At 35.1% G+C, this 19413-nt stretch overlaps 1 protein-coding gene across 3 annotated transcripts in view; it reads left to right on the top strand.

Moving 5' to 3' along the window:
- The window catches only part of LOC126829737 (glutamate receptor), a 67201-nt gene that overhangs the window by 35146 nt on the left and 12642 nt on the right, over nt 1-19413 (top strand). For all 3 annotated transcript variants that reach the window (XM_050559849.2, XM_050559848.2, XM_050559850.2), the window contains exons 3-8: nt 1289-1534; nt 7524-7633; nt 9531-9617; nt 12939-12992; nt 13995-14156; nt 15361-15549. In XM_050559849.2, coding sequence (XP_050415806.1) covers nt 1289-1534; nt 7524-7633; nt 9531-9617; nt 12939-12992; nt 13995-14156; nt 15361-15549 — 848 coding nt within the window. The remainder of the gene's footprint in view (nt 1-1288; nt 1535-7523; nt 7634-9530; nt 9618-12938; nt 12993-13994; nt 14157-15360; nt 15550-19413) is intronic.

Here is a 19413-nt window from a genome sequence, read left to right as displayed (position 1 = left end):
AATAGCACCATATCAGTATAGTATGATGTACAATACAAAAGATTTGTTGGTTATGTGAACACGTCAATTTCCATTCACACAGACAAGCTTAAATGATGTGGCTGTAATAAAGCCAGTAAAACGAAGCTACATTTAAATATATGCAAATTATTTTCCTCGCAATTAACTCCCAATAAGAAGCAAGGAATTTATCCCGAAAGCCACTGTGACTTTAAAACCAAAGAACCGTGAAATTGTTCTTCAATTGTTCCCTTTCCTTTGGGCAGATTAAATCTGAGCCGCATTCCTGATAAAAAATATACTATTTATGGCATGCTTCTCAGTTTATTTTCTAAAGCCCCCATCACACCAAACAAGTTCTCAAAAACGGCCTACCCCGCCCTAGAAAATTGTAAAACGGGTTGTGGTCGGGGTAGAATTTGTAAATAATGTCAATACATGCATCTCGTCTGTACCCTGCCCACTGTCAGTTCATATCAGTTCATTTCCAAGCAGCCCAGGCCCACCGGTAGCTATTTCACCCATTGTCATTCTTCAATCGCGTTAAACGCCTCATGCTGTGCTTATCAAGCCATTCAAATATAGTACTACGGTTGTCTCCTGTGTTTATCATGCCCTCAAAGAGAAGTGCCAAAAGGACTGCCAGTGGGAAGGCAGCCACTGGTAATGCCCGAAGATCCCAAGCCAGCCAGATCAGGCCCAAGTTGCTGAGTCTCCTGAACCTGTCCCTTGACTCTATAGATCTCCACAGTCTGCCTCAGCAGATGACGGAGAGTAGCAGAAGACCCTTAAGAAAACCAGACTCCCACCCATCTTACCCCTGAGAAAGAAGAGTGCATGGTGGAATGAAGTCCTCTATAATTGATGCTCGACCATGTCACAATGAAACACGTCCCTAGTAGGATTAGGATCGAAGTACGACATTTCCGTTCATAGTACGCCCATCTTGTTTTATGTACGATGTCACTCCGCCTAATTGCAGAACGCAGTGTGGCATTAAACATTAGGCAAATCAGCCAAAAATTCAGGTCACAAAACAATAACGTAAAAAAGTTGTAATCTAGGTACTGTTATGGTAATTACGGTACTGTCAACAACAACAAAAAAAAAGGTTCTGAATTTTTTAGTTATAAATTTGATAATGACTAGAGAAGCCTAGTCGAAACGTCGCTCAGTAATAAGCAGTAATTGTATTCCATAGAATTGTGACCTGTGTATTTGATTTAGTATCATGCTCAGATGTTCCAATATAGTGTAATACATTTGATTTTCCTTTCTTTCATTGCAGTATGTTCTCATTTATCCAAAGGAGTATTGGCTATATTTGGAGTATCGAACGCCTCATCATTAGCAACAATCCAGTCATATAGTAACACATTTAAAGTGCCATTTATTACCATAAGTATGGCCCAAAATACTTCTTCCATCGACTCCTACCAAATCTACATGCGTCCATTGTATATTAATGCCATTATAAAAGTTATTGAACATTTTGAATGGATGAAAGTGTCGTATATATATGATTCTGATGAAGGTAAGCTTAGGGTTTTTTTTGTCATCTTACAAATGTGTTTATTTGTGTTGTTTAATTTCTGTTATATTAAAACTTACAGATATACCCTTTAGATGCGTATATTTAAGCTAGGTTAAAAACGGAGTTTTAAAGACAAGAGAGCATAGCGTTGGCGGATACTATAAGCCAAACCAGTTTGAATATTCTAAAATGTATTGTGACAAGTTTATTTGTCCCATCTTCGCGTTTGAACTGGCGTTGTTAATCCAACTTAACTTAATCATCTGAACGGCATAATTCTGACGGTTTTGAAGACATTGCCTATTTAGGAATTATGGAATCATACATTTTTGTAAATCATTTGTTATATTCACGGTTTAAAACTTGTAATGTAGATTTATGGACAACTGCTAATCAGCGAGCAAGTCGATTATAATTGCCAATTCGGGATGAAAATACAGACTGTGTCATTCTCGAGAAGCAAGTCATCAAGGACACGTTGTTAAAGATGTTGTTTTATAAGATAATACTATAGTCTTTGCTGTAACATTCACAATGATTCTATTAGACCCCCCAATACTCTTTTAAGCAATCATAGAATGTCCTTACAGACACTCAACTATATCATCACTACTATAACAAGTGTGTCGCAAACAACTCTATTATCATGTTTGAAGCACTATACATGATTGGCCCGAGAATAGCACAACTATTGGAATATTAAGCCTTGTTATTTCACTGAAGAAACACAACCATTCTCTACATAACAATAACTTTTAATTCGGTTAGTATTTGGCTATCATTATAACATCTTGCTTGTTATTATCTACATAACACACATTTGTTATTACAGCTAATATGATTATATACAATTTTATTAGCTACACTAATTCTACATGCATGGGTTATTACAGTAAACATATATGTTATTACCTACATTAACTCAATACGTGTTATTAGCTAAAATATATACCTTATTACCTACATTAACTCTACAAACATGTGTTATTACAGCTAACATATATACGTTGCTACCTATATAAACTCTACATACATGTTATATTACAAATAACATATTTACGTTATTACCTCTATTAACTCTACATACATACGTTATTACAGCTAACATCTACATTAACTCAAAATCCACGCTTTATTATAGCTTGGCTATATATAATGTTATTATCTGCATACATCTTCCTTGTTATTATCTTCAGTAACTCTACATATATTTGTTATTAGAGTTAACATAATAATGTTATTATCTACATTAATTCCACATGTTATTACAGCTAATCTATATATAATGTTATTATCTACATTTACTCCACACACAAGTGATATTTATATCTATATTTGGCTTTTAAACTGCGATTTGTTATTATCAACATTATCTCTACAGCATGAGTGTACAAGCATAAAGGTTTTTTATTAACTGTTATCTTTCATTATATCAATATTTTCTCTATATCTATTTTTTACGTTTATTACTTTAAAAGTTTATCATCTGCACCATGTTCTGTTATTATTATCATTTAATCGCCATTATTACCGATACCTGTATATATTTTACCTACACCTCGTTGTTTTAAATAACACTAATTGTCCCCACCTTTCGAATTGTGCGCCCGTCTGTCTGTCTGTCTGTCCGTCAAACTTTTTGGGGCACAATAACTTTCCTTCTAATTGAGCTAGAATGTTTAAACTTGGTGTAGGTGTTTATTAGGAGAATGCCGCCATGGAGTTTGAAGGTGAGCATTTTCTGCTTAGGCTAAGCAGATAAGCAATTTGATTAGCTGATGCTCTTGGACACGATAACTTTATTTCTAGTTACGCGATAGTTATGAAACTTGGTGTATAGTTTCATAACATCAATACCCTGACTAAGTTCGATAATGAACATTTTCTACTCAGGGTAAGCAGAGCGATAAGCAATTTGATTGGTCGAGACTTTTGAGCTCGACAGCTTTGATTCTAATTGAGTGATAGTTGTGAATCTTCGTGTATAGTTTCGTTATATCAATACATTAACAAAGTTCGATGTTGAGAATTTTCTGCTTAGGCAAAGTAGAGACTTCAATCTGATTGGTCGAGACTTTGGAACACAATAACTCCCCTTCTCATTGAGGTAGAATGTCCAACCTTGGTGTAGATGTCTATTAGGCGAATGCGTTGACAGAGTTCGATCGTGCGCATTTTCCACTAAGGCTAAGCAGAGATAAGCAATTTGATTGGTTGAGATTTAGGAACATGATAACTTTGGTTCAAATTGGGTGTTAGCGATGAAACTCCGAGTATACCTTGACTAAGTTCGATGATTAGAATTTTCTGCCTTGGCTAATTAACGATAAGCGATTTGATTGGTCAAGACTTCGGAACATAAGAACTATGCTTAATTGAGGTAGAATGTTTAAACTTGATGTTGGTGTTCATTAGGTGAATGTCTCGACTGAGTTCAATGATTATTATTTCGAGCTAAAGCTAAGGAGCTAAGTAATGTCATTGGTCGATGATTTAGGACAAGATAACTTTGATTCTATCTGATAGAAAGTGATGAAACTTAGTGTATAGTTGATAATCTGTTTGATTGCTTGATACTTTTGAAAAAAATAAATTTGCGATAAATAAATATGTGTCATCTATTTATTTTAGGATTTTGGCGGAGGACACCAGCCTCACTGTTGACTTGTTATCTATGTTATTATCTATGTAATCTAATCCTACTTTTGTCTGTTATCATCTATTTACCAAATCCTACTTCTGTCTCTTAGTATCTATGTTATCTAATCCTACTTCTGTCTCTTATTATCCATGGAAGCCGCGGTGGCTCAGTGAGTAAGACTTTGACTCCTAGGCTGGAGATCTCGGTTTCGCTTCCGGGACTTTCCGGCGTGGTTTCCCCGTGTCAGTGGTGTAGGACGACGGGCTGGCAAGGGCAGCTGACTAGTCATTCAGATGTCACGAAACACCAAGGTCCGCGTACACATTGGCGTGCACGTAAATAAACTCTTGGATTTTGAAATAAGAGTAGAGCAAACCTTCCCTCACAGCACACTATATGGTGTATTCGCCCGTTTTCATTCGCTCATTCGGTGCAGAAAAGTAGGACGTTAAACCCCATTTCATTGCATTTATTTTGTGTTATTATCTGCATGTCTGCTATTATTTACATTAAAATTAAATCTGTTATTATCTGCATTAAATTAAAACCCCTTATATTGTTATCGTCTATTTTAATTCCTAAGTTTGTTATTAACTCTTTTGTTGTTATTATATTTGCATTAATCATAATCAACGTTTGCGATAATTATGTTTGTGTTCAGTATATGCTTTTTAACTGGCAGTAAACCATTAAAAATATAAACAGATGTAATTAATTTTATATATTTAAAATAATCCTATGATTCCCTATTATCCTAAATCCAAGCAGTATACTATTAACAACGAAATATTTTGCCCTGGCGCTCGCTCTGAAACAAGAAAACTTTTTCATCTCACATTGTGCACACTTTCTCATTTAAGCATGATCGATTGAATTGTATAGTCAGATCGTGTGAAAGGTAAAGAAATGGAGTTTACATATCGGTTACCGCTGTACAATAAGAGTTTATATCCTACTTACATCTTTTATTATGAACATAATCTCCCACGTCTATCTATTATTGTCGGAATCCACCACCACGTCTATCTGTTGCAATCTGCAGTCACCTTACTTCTATCTGTTATTATATACATTCACACCTATTTAGGTTATTATGTACACCTCACTTCTATCTGTTATTATGTACACCCCACTTCTATCTGTTATAATCTACAGCTCCCCCCTCCCCTGCTCCTGTCTGTTATAATCTACACCCTCCCCCACTATCTACACTCACTCCTACTTCTATCTGTTATAATCTACACACTATCCCCTATTTCTATCGCGTATTATCTACCCCCCCCCCACACACACGTCTATCTGTTACCTCTACCTCTATCTGTTATAATCTACACTCACCCGTATTTAGGTCTGTTACTATCTATACCCACCCCTACTTCTATCTGTTATAATCTACATACACCCTACTTCTATCTATTAGTTATTATCTACACTCATCATTACTTATCTGTTATTATCTACATTCACCCCTAATTCTATCTGTTATAATCTACATACACCGATACTTCTATCTGTTATAATCTAGACCCATCCTACTTCTATTAGTTATTATCTACACTCATCCCTACTTCTATCTGTTATAATCTACATCCACCCCTACTTCTATATGTTATAATCTACATCCACCCCTACTTCTATCTTTTGTTATCTACACTCACCCGTCTCTTATTATCTACACCCACCCCTACTTAAATCTGTTGTTATCTGTTATAATCTACATTCATCCCTACTTCTATCTGTTGGTATCTACAATCACCCCTACTTCTATCTTTTATAATCTACATGTACCCTATTTCTATCTGTTATTATCTACACTCATCCCTACTTCTATCTGTTATAATCTACATCCACCCTACTTCTATCTGTTATTATCTACACTCATTCCCATTTCTATCTGTTATTATCTACATTCACCCCTACTTCTATCTGTTATTATCTACACTCATCCCTACTTCTATCTGTTATAATCTACATCCACCCCTACTTCTATCTGTTATAATCTACATCCACCCCAACTTCTATCTGTTATTATCTACACTCACCCCTACTTATATCTGTTATAATCTACATTCACCCCTACTTCTATCTGATATTATCTACATTCACCCCTACTTCTATTTGTTATAATCTACATTCACCACTACTTCTATCTGTTGTTATCTACACTCACCCCTACTTCTATCTCTTATTATCTACATTCACCGCTACTTATATCTATTATAATCTACATTTACCCCTACTTCTATCTGTTATTATCTACACTCATCCCTACTTCTATCTGTTATTATCTACACTCACCCCTACTTCTGTTTGTTATAATCTACATCCATCCCTACTTCTATCTGTTATTATCTACAATCACCCCTACTTCTATCTGTTGTAATCTACATCCACTCCTACTTCTATCTGTTATTATCTACACCCACCCCTACTTAGGTCTGTTGCTATCTGTTATAATCTACACTCACCCCTACTTCTATCTGTCATAATCTATAATCACCTGGGGGGTTGGATGGCTGAATGGTTAGCGTGCGCGCGCTGTATCATAAAGTCTGTCATTGAGTCGACTGGCGTGGTTTCGAATCCCCGGTTGTACGTGGCAAGGAGTAGGGTCGCCTGTCCAACCTCGTGGGTTTTCTCCGGGTCCTCCGGTTTCCTCCCACTGCTAAAGACCCCTACGCGCAAGCGAATTATGTAAATAAAATTAAACCTTATGTTAGTCCCGAAATGACCTAGTTTGTGTCGAGTGGACGTTAAACCCCATTTCTCTCTCTCTCTATAATCACCTTACTTCTTATTGTTATTATATACATTAATGTTTTCTGCATCAATTTCTATTTGTTATTATATACATCTAACCCGACACCTGTATGTTATTGTCTACCACAACCCTTACTTATATGCTAGTATGATATGTTAGTTACCTCTATTTCTACCCTATATGATATTATCTACATCCATTCATGCCATATATGTTGTTATCTTTATAAATGCTACTTCAGTCTGTGATACCTGCATTAAATATCACTGTTGCCTTTTATTACCATTATCTAGTCATTCAACTTAAATGATTCCAATATGACCTGGTTGCATTTGATGGAATTTCCATCGAGAATAGGATGTTCAAACTGAAAGTCTTAATATCATTCCCCTACCATTTTTGAAGCCTGGAGCTCGCTCCTTTGTGCACTTGTACCTTAGCGTAATTATCTATAATTGTTCAATCAAGCTCAAAATATAATTATGTGTTTTGTGAATTATTGATCGGCAGCTGCTTTTGACCAGAAACTGAAATAGCGTTTCCCTTTGGAAAATAAAACCAATTATTCTTATTTTTTATCTCCTCAGGATTAATAAGACTTCAGCAATTATTTCAATCTACCAACTCTTATGAATATGATTTACATATAGATGCTAAACGTGTCACTTCTGTAGAGAATTGTTTTACTGTTTTATATGTAAGTAAAATGGTATATATTATTTTTTTTATTAAACCGCACTGTCACGCTGTACGGAACACATTAGTAATTCCCCAAAACACCAATCGGAGCAGGACAGAAGGATGTTTAACCCCATTTCATTTCATTTCATTTAATGCCTAAAGCAACAAAACAATTACGTTATGTGATATGCCAGGGCATGCTCTCTTTATAATGATTTAATAGCCCGTGGAAAACTATAATATATTAACATGAAAATTGCCATCTTAACTTCTATCTGTAGTCGAAAGGCCATCTCGACATATTACAGATCTGCTCCCTAAAACTGTTTTTGTATTGTTATTATATTCGGTTTCATTTAACGCGACGGCAAAAGCTGGTGTCGAGCACGAGGAAGGACACGCTTTCGATGGCGGACAATCTGGTTAAAACACGGATCCTATTTTATAGTTCAAAATTTCGTTTTACTTGTCTTTACTACACTTGGATCCGGAAGACTTGTTATTTAACTCGTGTTCTGCTTGAAATGAGGGGTCAGCCAATCAAATGGTCTGTCTAATCGAGTTTTTGACCTTTTTTGCCCGGAATTGTGGGTAATCCACTAGTAACATTAATGCTGATTGGTTAATCAAATGTCTGACGTCATAGGTCAAAAGTCGGTCTTTAAATTGACCCCTGACGTGACCTATCGCTATAACTTGTCAGATCTTCATGTAGTGTAGGCCATCGAAAGTATAAAAAACGAAACGAAATATATATAGATCTGTATTTTAATCAGATTGGGTGGCTGACGCAGGTTAATTGGATGGGGGCTGTGGCGGCTATCCTCGCCCGAGAACCTTGTGTCAATAGCGATTTGTGGTACATATCTGAACCCGAATATAACAGTCCATTTCATCAACCAACAAAAAGCAAATATTTACACGTTTCACGGAAACATAGTAATGAGTGAAGTTTTACACTATTTTAGGAGGTAAGGGACCCAGGCTCCCCACATGGATCAGCCACTGCACGTGTTACTCGTTCGAACACCCATTCATACATTGCTGTTATTCATCTTTGTATTTTGGACTACAGGATAGGCCAGATTATACTTGAGTACACAAGGCAGACCTCGATTATTTCCTTGCATTTAGACAGACATGTTGAAGACAATGACATCTACGTTGTATTTCGTTAAGAATAACCTTTGATAGATACATATTGGCATACAAATATAAACCCTCTATTTCGTTATCCTTTCCTGTGTTTATTTATCATGAACTGGTTACTTTACCCCTTGTCGAAATTAGCAAATCATATATTTGAAAAAGTTGGTACCATTGTATTTAAACCACTGGATTGGTGACTCTACCGATGGATTTGGGTGCCAAGGTTTCATTCTACCTAAATGTAGCCTTCTGAAATCCAGGTCGAAACCGTTGCTCCAGAAAGCTATTATTAGTGACGGGTAACGCCCACGGGGCAAAATATGTTTACTCTGCCAGAAACACCTGATACCTTCCTACCCGATACTTTCTGACTGAGTGATATATGGAACGTAACATATATTTCAAACTACTTAATCAATTGAATGAATAGAGGAAATAGGAATTGACAGATCCTAGGCGTTTTAGCGCGAACTCTATCAAGTATACAAGCCACGAATTCGACCCCACGAGCATATATACATTTATATACCTTTTGGATTTTCTTATACCACCTTTCCCACCTAATGCTAAAGAGGCCCGTTTAATGAAATACCATAATATTGTCTTGATATGATATAATTGTATATCAAACAACCTCTAGCATAAAAGATCAATGTTGATAAATCCATTCTATAAATACAATAATGTATGTGTTATCTGGGTAACATATTGTTTTCATATATATTATATAGCATAACCTATAAACCAGTTTCTGTGTTTTCAAGGAATTGCATAAAAAAGACGAAGAAGAAGATCAACGAATTATTTTAGATTTACAAATGGATAAATCGGAAGAAGTTATAATGAAAATTGTAAGTCGTTTAATCTTGTGACGGGATCTTGGTCCAGTGGGGATTAGACCATCATAATCCCTTCCCTTTAACGAGAATTCTACAGTCGATGTAGTAATAAGCCAAACACCCCGTATGAAACGGAATTCGTGACATGGAAAAATTAGACCAGAGGGAAAAAGAACTTTTAGAGTAAAACAGCGTCAAAATATAACATTCTAAACATGATTTATACAGGGTATATAAAGTCTTATATCATAATTTATACAACAAATACAAACTCTTATTTCATGATGATTATACAGGAAATATAAAGTTTTCTATCAAGATTTATACAGGGAAAATAAAGTCTAATTTCATAATTTATTCTAGAAATCATGACTGAAAGTTGTGTAAATGGCACATCATTAAACACCCGTTCCAACATTATTACCGCCTAGAAGAGGATAATAATAACGAAATAAATCGGCCTATGAGGCGGTAAACGACAATCCGTTTATACCAATTGGTAAATGTATAACTTTCATGGACTTAATGGCCCACTTTCCAGAATATGCGTATCTTTTTGTATGATGCGTATGTTTTAGGCTCGGTTATTCATAATATCTTGAAATATTTTTTTCTTTTTTTGTTGAATTAGCTCGACGGTCCCTGGGTTTAAAGCCCCCGTGTGCGTGATGGACCTATGTTTCACTAGGGTTAGGATTCGGGTCTTGTAAACTGACACTCTGTATCAAAAGCCCCGCGTTGGCCTTTATATGCCCATAAATGTACCAAACGGTAAAAACAGGTTGCCGTTTACGGTTTACCTCCTTATGGGCCGACTTATTTCGTTATTATAACCCCCTTCTAGGCAGTAGTAATATTTGAACGGGTGCATTTAAACACATCAGTAACTGCTAATGTTGCTTATTTTAAAGAAAGGTGCTAAAATGAGCATGCTGGGGGATAGCACCAGTCAATCTCTACATATCTCTTACATATTGTATCCTTATATTTTATAAAATGTTTACGTATTTTTGGAGACATTACGCCCCTTTTATGCCCTTTCGTTTACTGATGTGTGTCCTGAAAATGAACAATTAGCTATTATTGGCATATTATGATCATTCATTTATCGAACCTACTTTGATTTATAAAGGATAAGTATTCCTAAATATTATGCAGCTCAGAGTTTAAAGTAAGCTGAATTGCGCAGAGATTGGTTATTTAGCACATGTATTTTTCGCGGGGTTATTGTTCAGGTTATTTATTAGAGAATGTATTAGAGTTAATGTCTCTAACATACAAAGCTGGTAAGAATGTTGGAGTTTACGAAAATACAGTTTGTAAATACGTGTAAAACATTAATCAGAGGAGTGATCCCGAAATTAAACATAATATCTTGTCTCCAATATAGAACTAAATTTGTTTATCTGGGCTATAACTCTACTCACTTATTAAGCCTAACTCTACTAAGTTCTATATTCCGAATGTTTTCGTGTTATGTTTAATTGTATGGTAATTGAGGTCCCTAGACACTGTATTTTATTTTTATCCATCATACTTGAAATCCTAAGGTTTTATTTCTCTTACCAGAAATATTTTATGTTATTTTTTTTAAAAAAGAAAGCATTTAGTCTCAATGCAAATAGGAAACCGGAAACTTAAAGGAGTCGCCCAGATCTAATTTGATGAATAACACGCTTACTATTTAAATAAATACAAAAACATAGTATTTTAATGACATATACAGTATATATATATATTGTCGGGGACATCTCACTGTGCCCCCTGCTATTGTTCTCATGGGGGGATTAATCAAGCAAGGGGATTATCGAATACAATGGTGTTAAAAGTATAGTCTGTTTTTTTAAACTACTAGGTTTAAACTAATTAACAACTTTATTCACAATAAATTTCATAAAAGTAACAACAAATACATGTATCAAACATAAATCATAACCCTACTAAATGTGATATGGCGTCAGCATATTCAATTGCACTTTTTACTACATTTAACAGTTTGATTTTTAGATCGTTAATAGATTCTTCTACTCTTTTATATTTTCGTCTTTTAGGGGGCAATCGTCCCCCGTTATCCAATTGAACTATTGTATTTTCAGTAAAAGTCTGCAGGTGCTATTGGGTTTCGTATATTTTACTCTGTACTTATACCCCAAATTAACTAAATTTTGACCTCCTTGAGAATTAGGAATAACCCCTATGCGAACTTGAGCCATTTTAAAAGATATAATGTAATTGGGGTGACAACTATCCTTATAGTTATATAATGATAGTGAGTTTCTAATCATATATTTGATTGATTTATGAGTACTGTCTGAATGAAAGGTAGGTGAATAATATTTAAGATACTCGTTAACCGATGACACGTGAACTTAACTTATATATTTTAATCATTAAAATAATTAAATTTTAACTAGGTGAACAGTACTAATAAGGATACAGTCTATAATCCTTTGTTTACTTAAATTTTCACACCACTACCCTATAACACCAGTTGATTGGGGGGCACAGTGAGATTAAACCATATTGTCTTACTGTAATAATATGATCTTTGCGACCATATTGTATCTTTAACTAAATTATTAGATTCACACTTTTTATATAGAGTCATTTCTCACGCACTCAAATGAAATTGACTGATGTGTTTGTATATAAAAACAGTGATAATTTGGTAAAAACACTGGTTTTGTTCTTTCCATTGTCAAAATATCCATTAAATACTATCTTGTTTATGACATGTGTTTGGTAGAGCAAAAAAGGCAATGTTCTTCTCTCGGTCTTTGGTGTATGGGGATGTTTATTACATATTTGGGAAGGAAATTAACGCCAAGGTCAGTCTATGACGTAAAGAAATTTGGGGGTTTTAAAAGAGGGTGCTCGGCGAAATTCATGAGAGCTCACCCGGTTTGTCAGAACAATCATCAAAAGCTATATATATACTTTATAGAGAACGAGGAACATTGATGCTAAGCCGTTTTAATAATAAAGTTTATAAACCATCTAACCTGTAGTTATATTTACGATCACGAAGAAAACACAACAAAGAAGTCCGGTATTACTACATTAAATAAACCATCTAAATCTCTAAATAAACAACACAATATTAACAATACATGCCAAAAATAACCTATGTTTTTTGATTCGGTGTTTCATTTTATAATATTCCGTATTAAATAAAATGAAACGATAAAGATAAGATTGTAGGTTAACAGAAGTATCTTGTAAACACGATTTGGGTGTATCATGTAAGCATTAAAATGGCTTAATAAATCTCTTTTCACTGATCATAAATTTATATTTTAGTGAGGTAATTAAATCGTTATAATTCTCTTTTAGATGCTGTTCCATGATATTTGTAATGCAAGGTTTCATTTTCTTCTGGGAGAGTTGGTAAGTTTTAAAGACCGTGTTTTAGCTGATCGATACCGTCTCCTCTCTTTTACGCTCGTTTGGATATTAAATTGCTTTTCATCATCATAAAAACCAAGTGGTTGCATTCCTTTTTAAAACAAAATTTCACAAAACGACCCACAAAAGATATAAAATGGTTCGTCAGCTTCTTATTTTTTACATCCATTTGTAACGCAATGGTGTTCAAAAGTCGATAGCCATAATCAAAAATTGATCCTTTCTTTCTCAAAATACAGAATTCGAGGGGAAAACTTGTGATAAAAGAAGATTTAATTCATTATAGGAAATCGATATTCCAAGTTTTTGTGATATATGAAGAATAATAAAATATGATGAACATCTTCTTGTCTCGCGAAAAAGAAATAGGTTATGACCACAATGCCTGTATTTATAGAATAATAATATACCGATTAAAGTATTCATAATCGACTACAAAACTTCCGGTGGCAAAAATTGACAGCAAAAAGACGAAGCAAGATGAAGTCTCAACTCTGAAATCCTAGTTTATACCAACCCCATAAAAAAGCCATCTTATTTGATAAGTTCACATAACTAACAGTCAGGTATCGAGCCAAACTGGGTTCCTAACGAAACCGCTAACCGGATCCAAGTATTGACTATAAGTTATGCTCACCCTTTCTAGAAAATCTGCGCCACCTCTCCTCCGATTTCAGGATTTCACATGGTTTACCAACGTTTTGTATTTAAATATAATAGCGGATCCTAACACCACCTTTCATTTATTTAAGAAATTTACGTTTATCCCAGTTATGTATATTAAAATAGATCAATGAAGGATATTGGTGTTGTAATGTTATACAGCAACATTTATTCCGTTATTACCAACACAACATTTATTTGTTTTTCTACTGAGAATCTTAAATGAAGACCTCACCACGAACTTGGAGAAATAAATACATCAAACTCGCCAGGAAATACCCTGATAACTTCCGTAATCAATGTGTGTTTTTATTTCTCTAGGGGATGTTAGAGATGAATTTGTCTAATTTTGAAATTGGTGGAATTAACATAACGGGTTTCCAGCTGATGGATCCAAAAAATCAGACTGCTGAAATGTTTTTAAATTCCTGGAGTAATTTAGACCCCAAGGAATGGCCTGGAGCAGGCAAGAAATCTATTAAGGTACGACATTTTTGTAAACTAATGTATCTTCCGAATAACTTTTAAATTAAAGCCATTTTCTAAGTAAGATACCAGTGAAGGCGGATTTATTCATGTTGTTGCAGTGAAGATGCATTATAATGTCAGTAGACCTGGCTATTCTGGCGACGCAGCTATACAAAAACAGATTCTAACACCGTTCGTTGCCACACGAGTATACCTCATTAACTGTGTGGGGTTTTAAAGAAAGTTACATAGGAAAACCACTGGCTGTGTTAGGATTTTTTACAAAAGTGACTGAGCAAAACCAAATATACAACCCTGTAATGTTTGTTTGTTTAAAACATCAATCGTTTTAAAAGAAGACGTACATATTTTAAATAGTTTAATATCAAATTCCAATAGCTGCGTAGAGAACGTATATGTTTTGATATCTTCGCTAGACTATCTGTATAAAAACCGCCTTGAAGTCCCATAAAGCAATTTGCATCATTTAAATTAGTGAAATGAAGAAGCCTATTGAATTTCAGAAATTTCAGTCAATTTCTTCTAGAGTTATGGCCCTTTTGAACTCTTTATCGATAAAAGTGATAGAATTTATGATCATCAATTTAATTAGTGAATCGAAGAAACCTATTGAATTCCAGCAATTTCGGTTTATTACTTCTAGAGTTATGGTCCTTATTTTACTTTGTTGAACCTTGTGGGCGCTCTAACGACATAAGTTATCATCCAATTTGTAAACAGTTTATATGTATTATTTAAATTAGTAAGACGAAAAAGCCTGTTAAATTTGAAAGATCTCTGTAAATTACTTCCCGAGTTAGGCCCTTGTTTTAGTTTGTAGAGCCTTTTGCTCAAACGACGAAAATTATAATCTGATCTGTTCGAAATGGTCTTGTAAATGCCCCCCCCCCCACCCCATTACCTACAAAAGAATAAATATGTGACAACCCATGTCGACCACTCGGACGATTTAGCTGCCGTGGGCGTATGTTTCGTTGCCTCGTAACCTATCTCTTAGCTTGTTGTATGTCCATCTCTGCAAAATGTGGGCGTATCTTGCATGGCAACCGCTTGTTTATTCATTGTATTCTCGAGTTCTTTTCTAATTATGTTTTGTCATCCGTTATTAAATGATTAATTTTCAGTGAAGGATGAGAGTTCGTTTTGAAAAACTAAACATACATTTTGTGCAATGATTATTGTGCGTCTTGTTTTTCAGTATGAAGCTGCATTAGCTGTTGATGCCGTTCGTCTTTTTACCAGGTCTTTCAGTGGTATTCTCGGTATAGATCCAAATTTCATTCATCGTCAAACCGGCTCAGCGAACGAAAATAAAGGTATTAAATGTACCGATGATTCGTTGGTGACGAGTCGCCAGGGAGATAAAATAATTAAAGCCATGAAATCAGTAAGTAAACCATCCCCATAGCTAGAGTTTTGAAGTAAAAACATCTCCATAGTGACATCTGATTTTTTCTCTCTATTTAATTAGACAACTCACCAGAAATCCCATTAGCTTTTGTCCCCCGTAGATCATGGTTACACATTCAAGCTGTGTACTGGTTTATAATAAGACATAATATGGTGTACTAATATCTAGAATGAAATAGACATGTCTCAAATAATTAACAAATAATCAACAAAAGCTAGAATTCCCCACCGTAAATAAATATCTCTTGATATATCGATAATCATACAACAATAATCATATATATATAATAAGCCTTCATTTAGTTTACCACATTTATAGTCACTATTAAACGATCATGTTGTATTTAGCAAGTCGTAGCCATATAATGTGCAAAAAAGCTGGAAAGGTAAAATACAAGCGGATATTACATCCGGGTATTTTTAAGTGCAAAATTGGTCATGTGTCCATGGTTTGCCATTAGTCGCGTTAATCCAGTCTACTGACCGTTCTCCTGCTTATAGACATGCCTGGATAATCATACGAAACATTACAGAAAGCTGGAATAAGAAATCTAATTTAATAACACATGAGTTAGGCAACTCAACGATTGTTACTTCTACTAGTATTCTATTCTTGACTAAGACGCTTGTTTCGGACATTGGATTACTACTAAACCAAAATATGCCGCTCCTAACAGCACTGTTAATAAACCGAATTGATAAAAAAAATGAAAATGAACGTAATTTTCTAAATCTTTTGTAACAACCAACTAGCTACATATTACTGTAATTCAGAATTGTTAACACTAGATTTTGTACGTACTCCGTCTCACTTGAGCAATTGTCATTTGAGCTTGAACATTCGCGGAAGTAAGTTCCTCCATTAATAGTTCAAATTTTGACTGCGTGGCACAAGCAACAATCATCTGATCTGAAAAGTAACCGTTCGTGGAAAGTAATATTTCAGAAATGCACCAACTCAGATTTCATTAATAACTAATCTGAAGTCGTCTCAAATCGGAACTCAAATTTCTGTAGATTGATCATTGGTCAAAATATCCGTGGTAACAAGATCATTTTGGAAGTAAAAAACATTAGGCTACTAAAATTTTGAAGCTAAAAGTTGTAACAATGGCATATACAACTGATTTCCGGTGACCGATCATAATGATACCTTCATATTAATCAAATAGATATATATAGCTATTGTGATTCATTTATTCTGTATGCAGCCCTTGCCCATAAATACTCTTTCGCTTAACTTGTTAAAACCAAATAATATGAAATTTTGGGGTTTTGTGACTCTTGTCGGTGTAAATCAAATTTTTGTCACCAGTCCTATTGATACAAATGTTGTAAGATTAGAAAACAATACTTATCAAACAGAGATAGTTATCAGCGATTGTCATACTATACTAAAGCGGGCGCTAAACCCAGTTGGCCGGTCAGTAGGGTCATGGCGAAGTTAAAGACGGGATCCTAACACTACAACTTGTAAACTTGGGTCCGATCATATAATATGGTAAATTGTTGAAACCTATTTCATCAGAATCTGACCATTTCTGCAAATAAAAATGTACGGATAATCCAAACATCAGCTACGGTCATTTTAATACTGAAAAATAAAATCATTCATTGACAGATCTTACGAAAATGTATCAACAAAATGTCTTGAGATAAAGCACTCCTAACTAACCTACACAGCGTTTTGTTTGCATTTTGATACAACTTCTTATCAACTAATTGACCAGGCTCGGAATAGTTCTGTGACATAAGCACGGCGTTTGACGGGGTATAAAGGAAGCAATCGTCGTTGTAAGTGGAGTTTTCTCTGGTCCCAAGAGCGTTTCCTTCTTGTGTTTCTCTTTCTTGTGTGTCCAAATTTATTGTGGGTAAAAAGAATCTCATGTGTTTAACAATTGTAACATAAATGCTAGCCTGACGGGGTATAAAGGAAGCAATCGTCGTTGTAAGGGGAGTTTTCACTGATCACAAAGCGTTTCCTTCTTGTGTTTCTCTTTCTTATGTGTCTAAATTTATTGTAGGTAAAATGAATCTCATGTGTTTCACAATTGTTACATAAACTCTAATCTCATCCTCAAATAATCTAATATTAATGGTATCTATATTTATATATGTTAGTCTATAAATGTATGTCATCTATTCTTCCGAATTTAGATAATAATGACGTAATATGGTATTTTTCTATTTTGTTTAATGAGTTTAAATTTATTGTTGTGTTTCCATATGTCACTCTTATTAAATATCATGTTCCTAAAGCAACGACTGTGAGTTTTACAACATCTGGATGTTGCTAGATAACTTCACAATTCCCAAACTTATAGCTACGTTATCTAGAGACGCATGAACAGTAGCGTCCTTGAACTTTGTAACTCGATTATCGCGACGATCGTGGAATCTGATAGGCTCGCAAGCTGTACTTGTAACCAATTGAGATAAGTGCCGAAATATGCAGGGTATTACGTGAAGGGCTTGATAAGATGTACGTAGTTAAAGCGAGATCAAGCCTTCTATTGAGGATGATTAAATATATAAATTTTTTTTCTTATACGTCCACATTCATATGCGTGTGTGATGGTGTGTGTGTGTGTGTGTCCCTCCGTATGTGTGTCGTGAAACTTTACATACTTATTCATTATACCCCAAGGAGGATCCCTATTGTTTTTGGGGCATGCTCGACCCCCAGAGGCAGAGCCACGCCCATTTTGTGTATTTGTTTGTTTGTCGTCTACAGGTCGCATTTCTTAACAGATCCACTTGAAACTTTGCATGCTTATTTATTTCTTATACACTAAGGAATACAACACAATTATTGTTTTTGGTGCCTGCCCCCCCCCCCCCCCGGAGAAGGGCCAGGCCCATTTTCTTTTTGTGAGTCTCTGTCGTCTACATAATCGATAGTCTTGAAAACTTTTGATACTGATTACTTATACCCTATTGATTTTGGTGCATGCCTCCCCCCCCCCCACCGTTTGTGAATATTTAGTCTGTACATAATCTACAAGTTGCAATTATTAATAAATTTGGATCCAATTTGGCATGATTCATCATAGGGTTGTACCTATTTATATTGGATTGGTCCATTTCCAATCCCCTAGGGGCAGAGCCACGCCAAATTTTTTGTGTTTTTTGTCCATATTCTGGAATTCTGAAGGGATCATCTTTGAACTTGGCATATTTATTCCTTATACCAGAAGGATAGCAACTATTTATTTTGGTGCATGCCTCGCCCCCCCCCCCCCCAGGGGTGGTGTCACGCACACTTTTTTCTTAATGTTTTGTCTTTAAATACTCTACAGATTGCAATTATGAACAGCTTTTGTTCAAATTCGGCATATCAATCATTCCAATAACAGGGCTGTATCTATTTATATTGTTCTATCTCCAACCCCCAGGGGCAGAGCCACGCCCAAATTTTGTGTTTATCGTCTACAGACTGCAACTCTGAATGGATCATCTTGGAACTTGACATATTTATTCCTTATACCGTAAAGACAGCAACTATTTATTATTTTGGTGCATGCCCCGACCCACTGGGGCGGTGTCACTCTCGTTTTTTGTTAATTAGTCTGTAACTTTTGGCAAATCAAACCCAGCACCTAGCCTTCTTTGCCTCTTGTCATATCACAGTCGTTGCATCCATTTCATATTTCATTCTCTATCATATCAATCAAAATCAAAGCAGGAATGTGGACGTATATTGCAGCGGTAGCGATGCTCATGTTTTTGTTTTGAGGAGAGTTTAGAAATAAATTATTTCAAGAAACAGATCATTGTTGAATTACCCCAAAATAAAATGCACGTAAAGCGGAAATCGCTCTGTTTACCGATTTCAATTCTG

This window comes from Patella vulgata, chromosome 8 (genome assembly GCF_932274485.2).
Source record: "Patella vulgata chromosome 8, xgPatVulg1.2, whole genome shotgun sequence".
Taxonomy (NCBI): Eukaryota; Metazoa; Mollusca; class Gastropoda; family Patellidae; genus Patella; species Patella vulgata.
The sequence above is the reverse complement of the archived record's forward strand: the minus strand, read 5'-3'. Positions and strand labels throughout refer to the sequence as shown.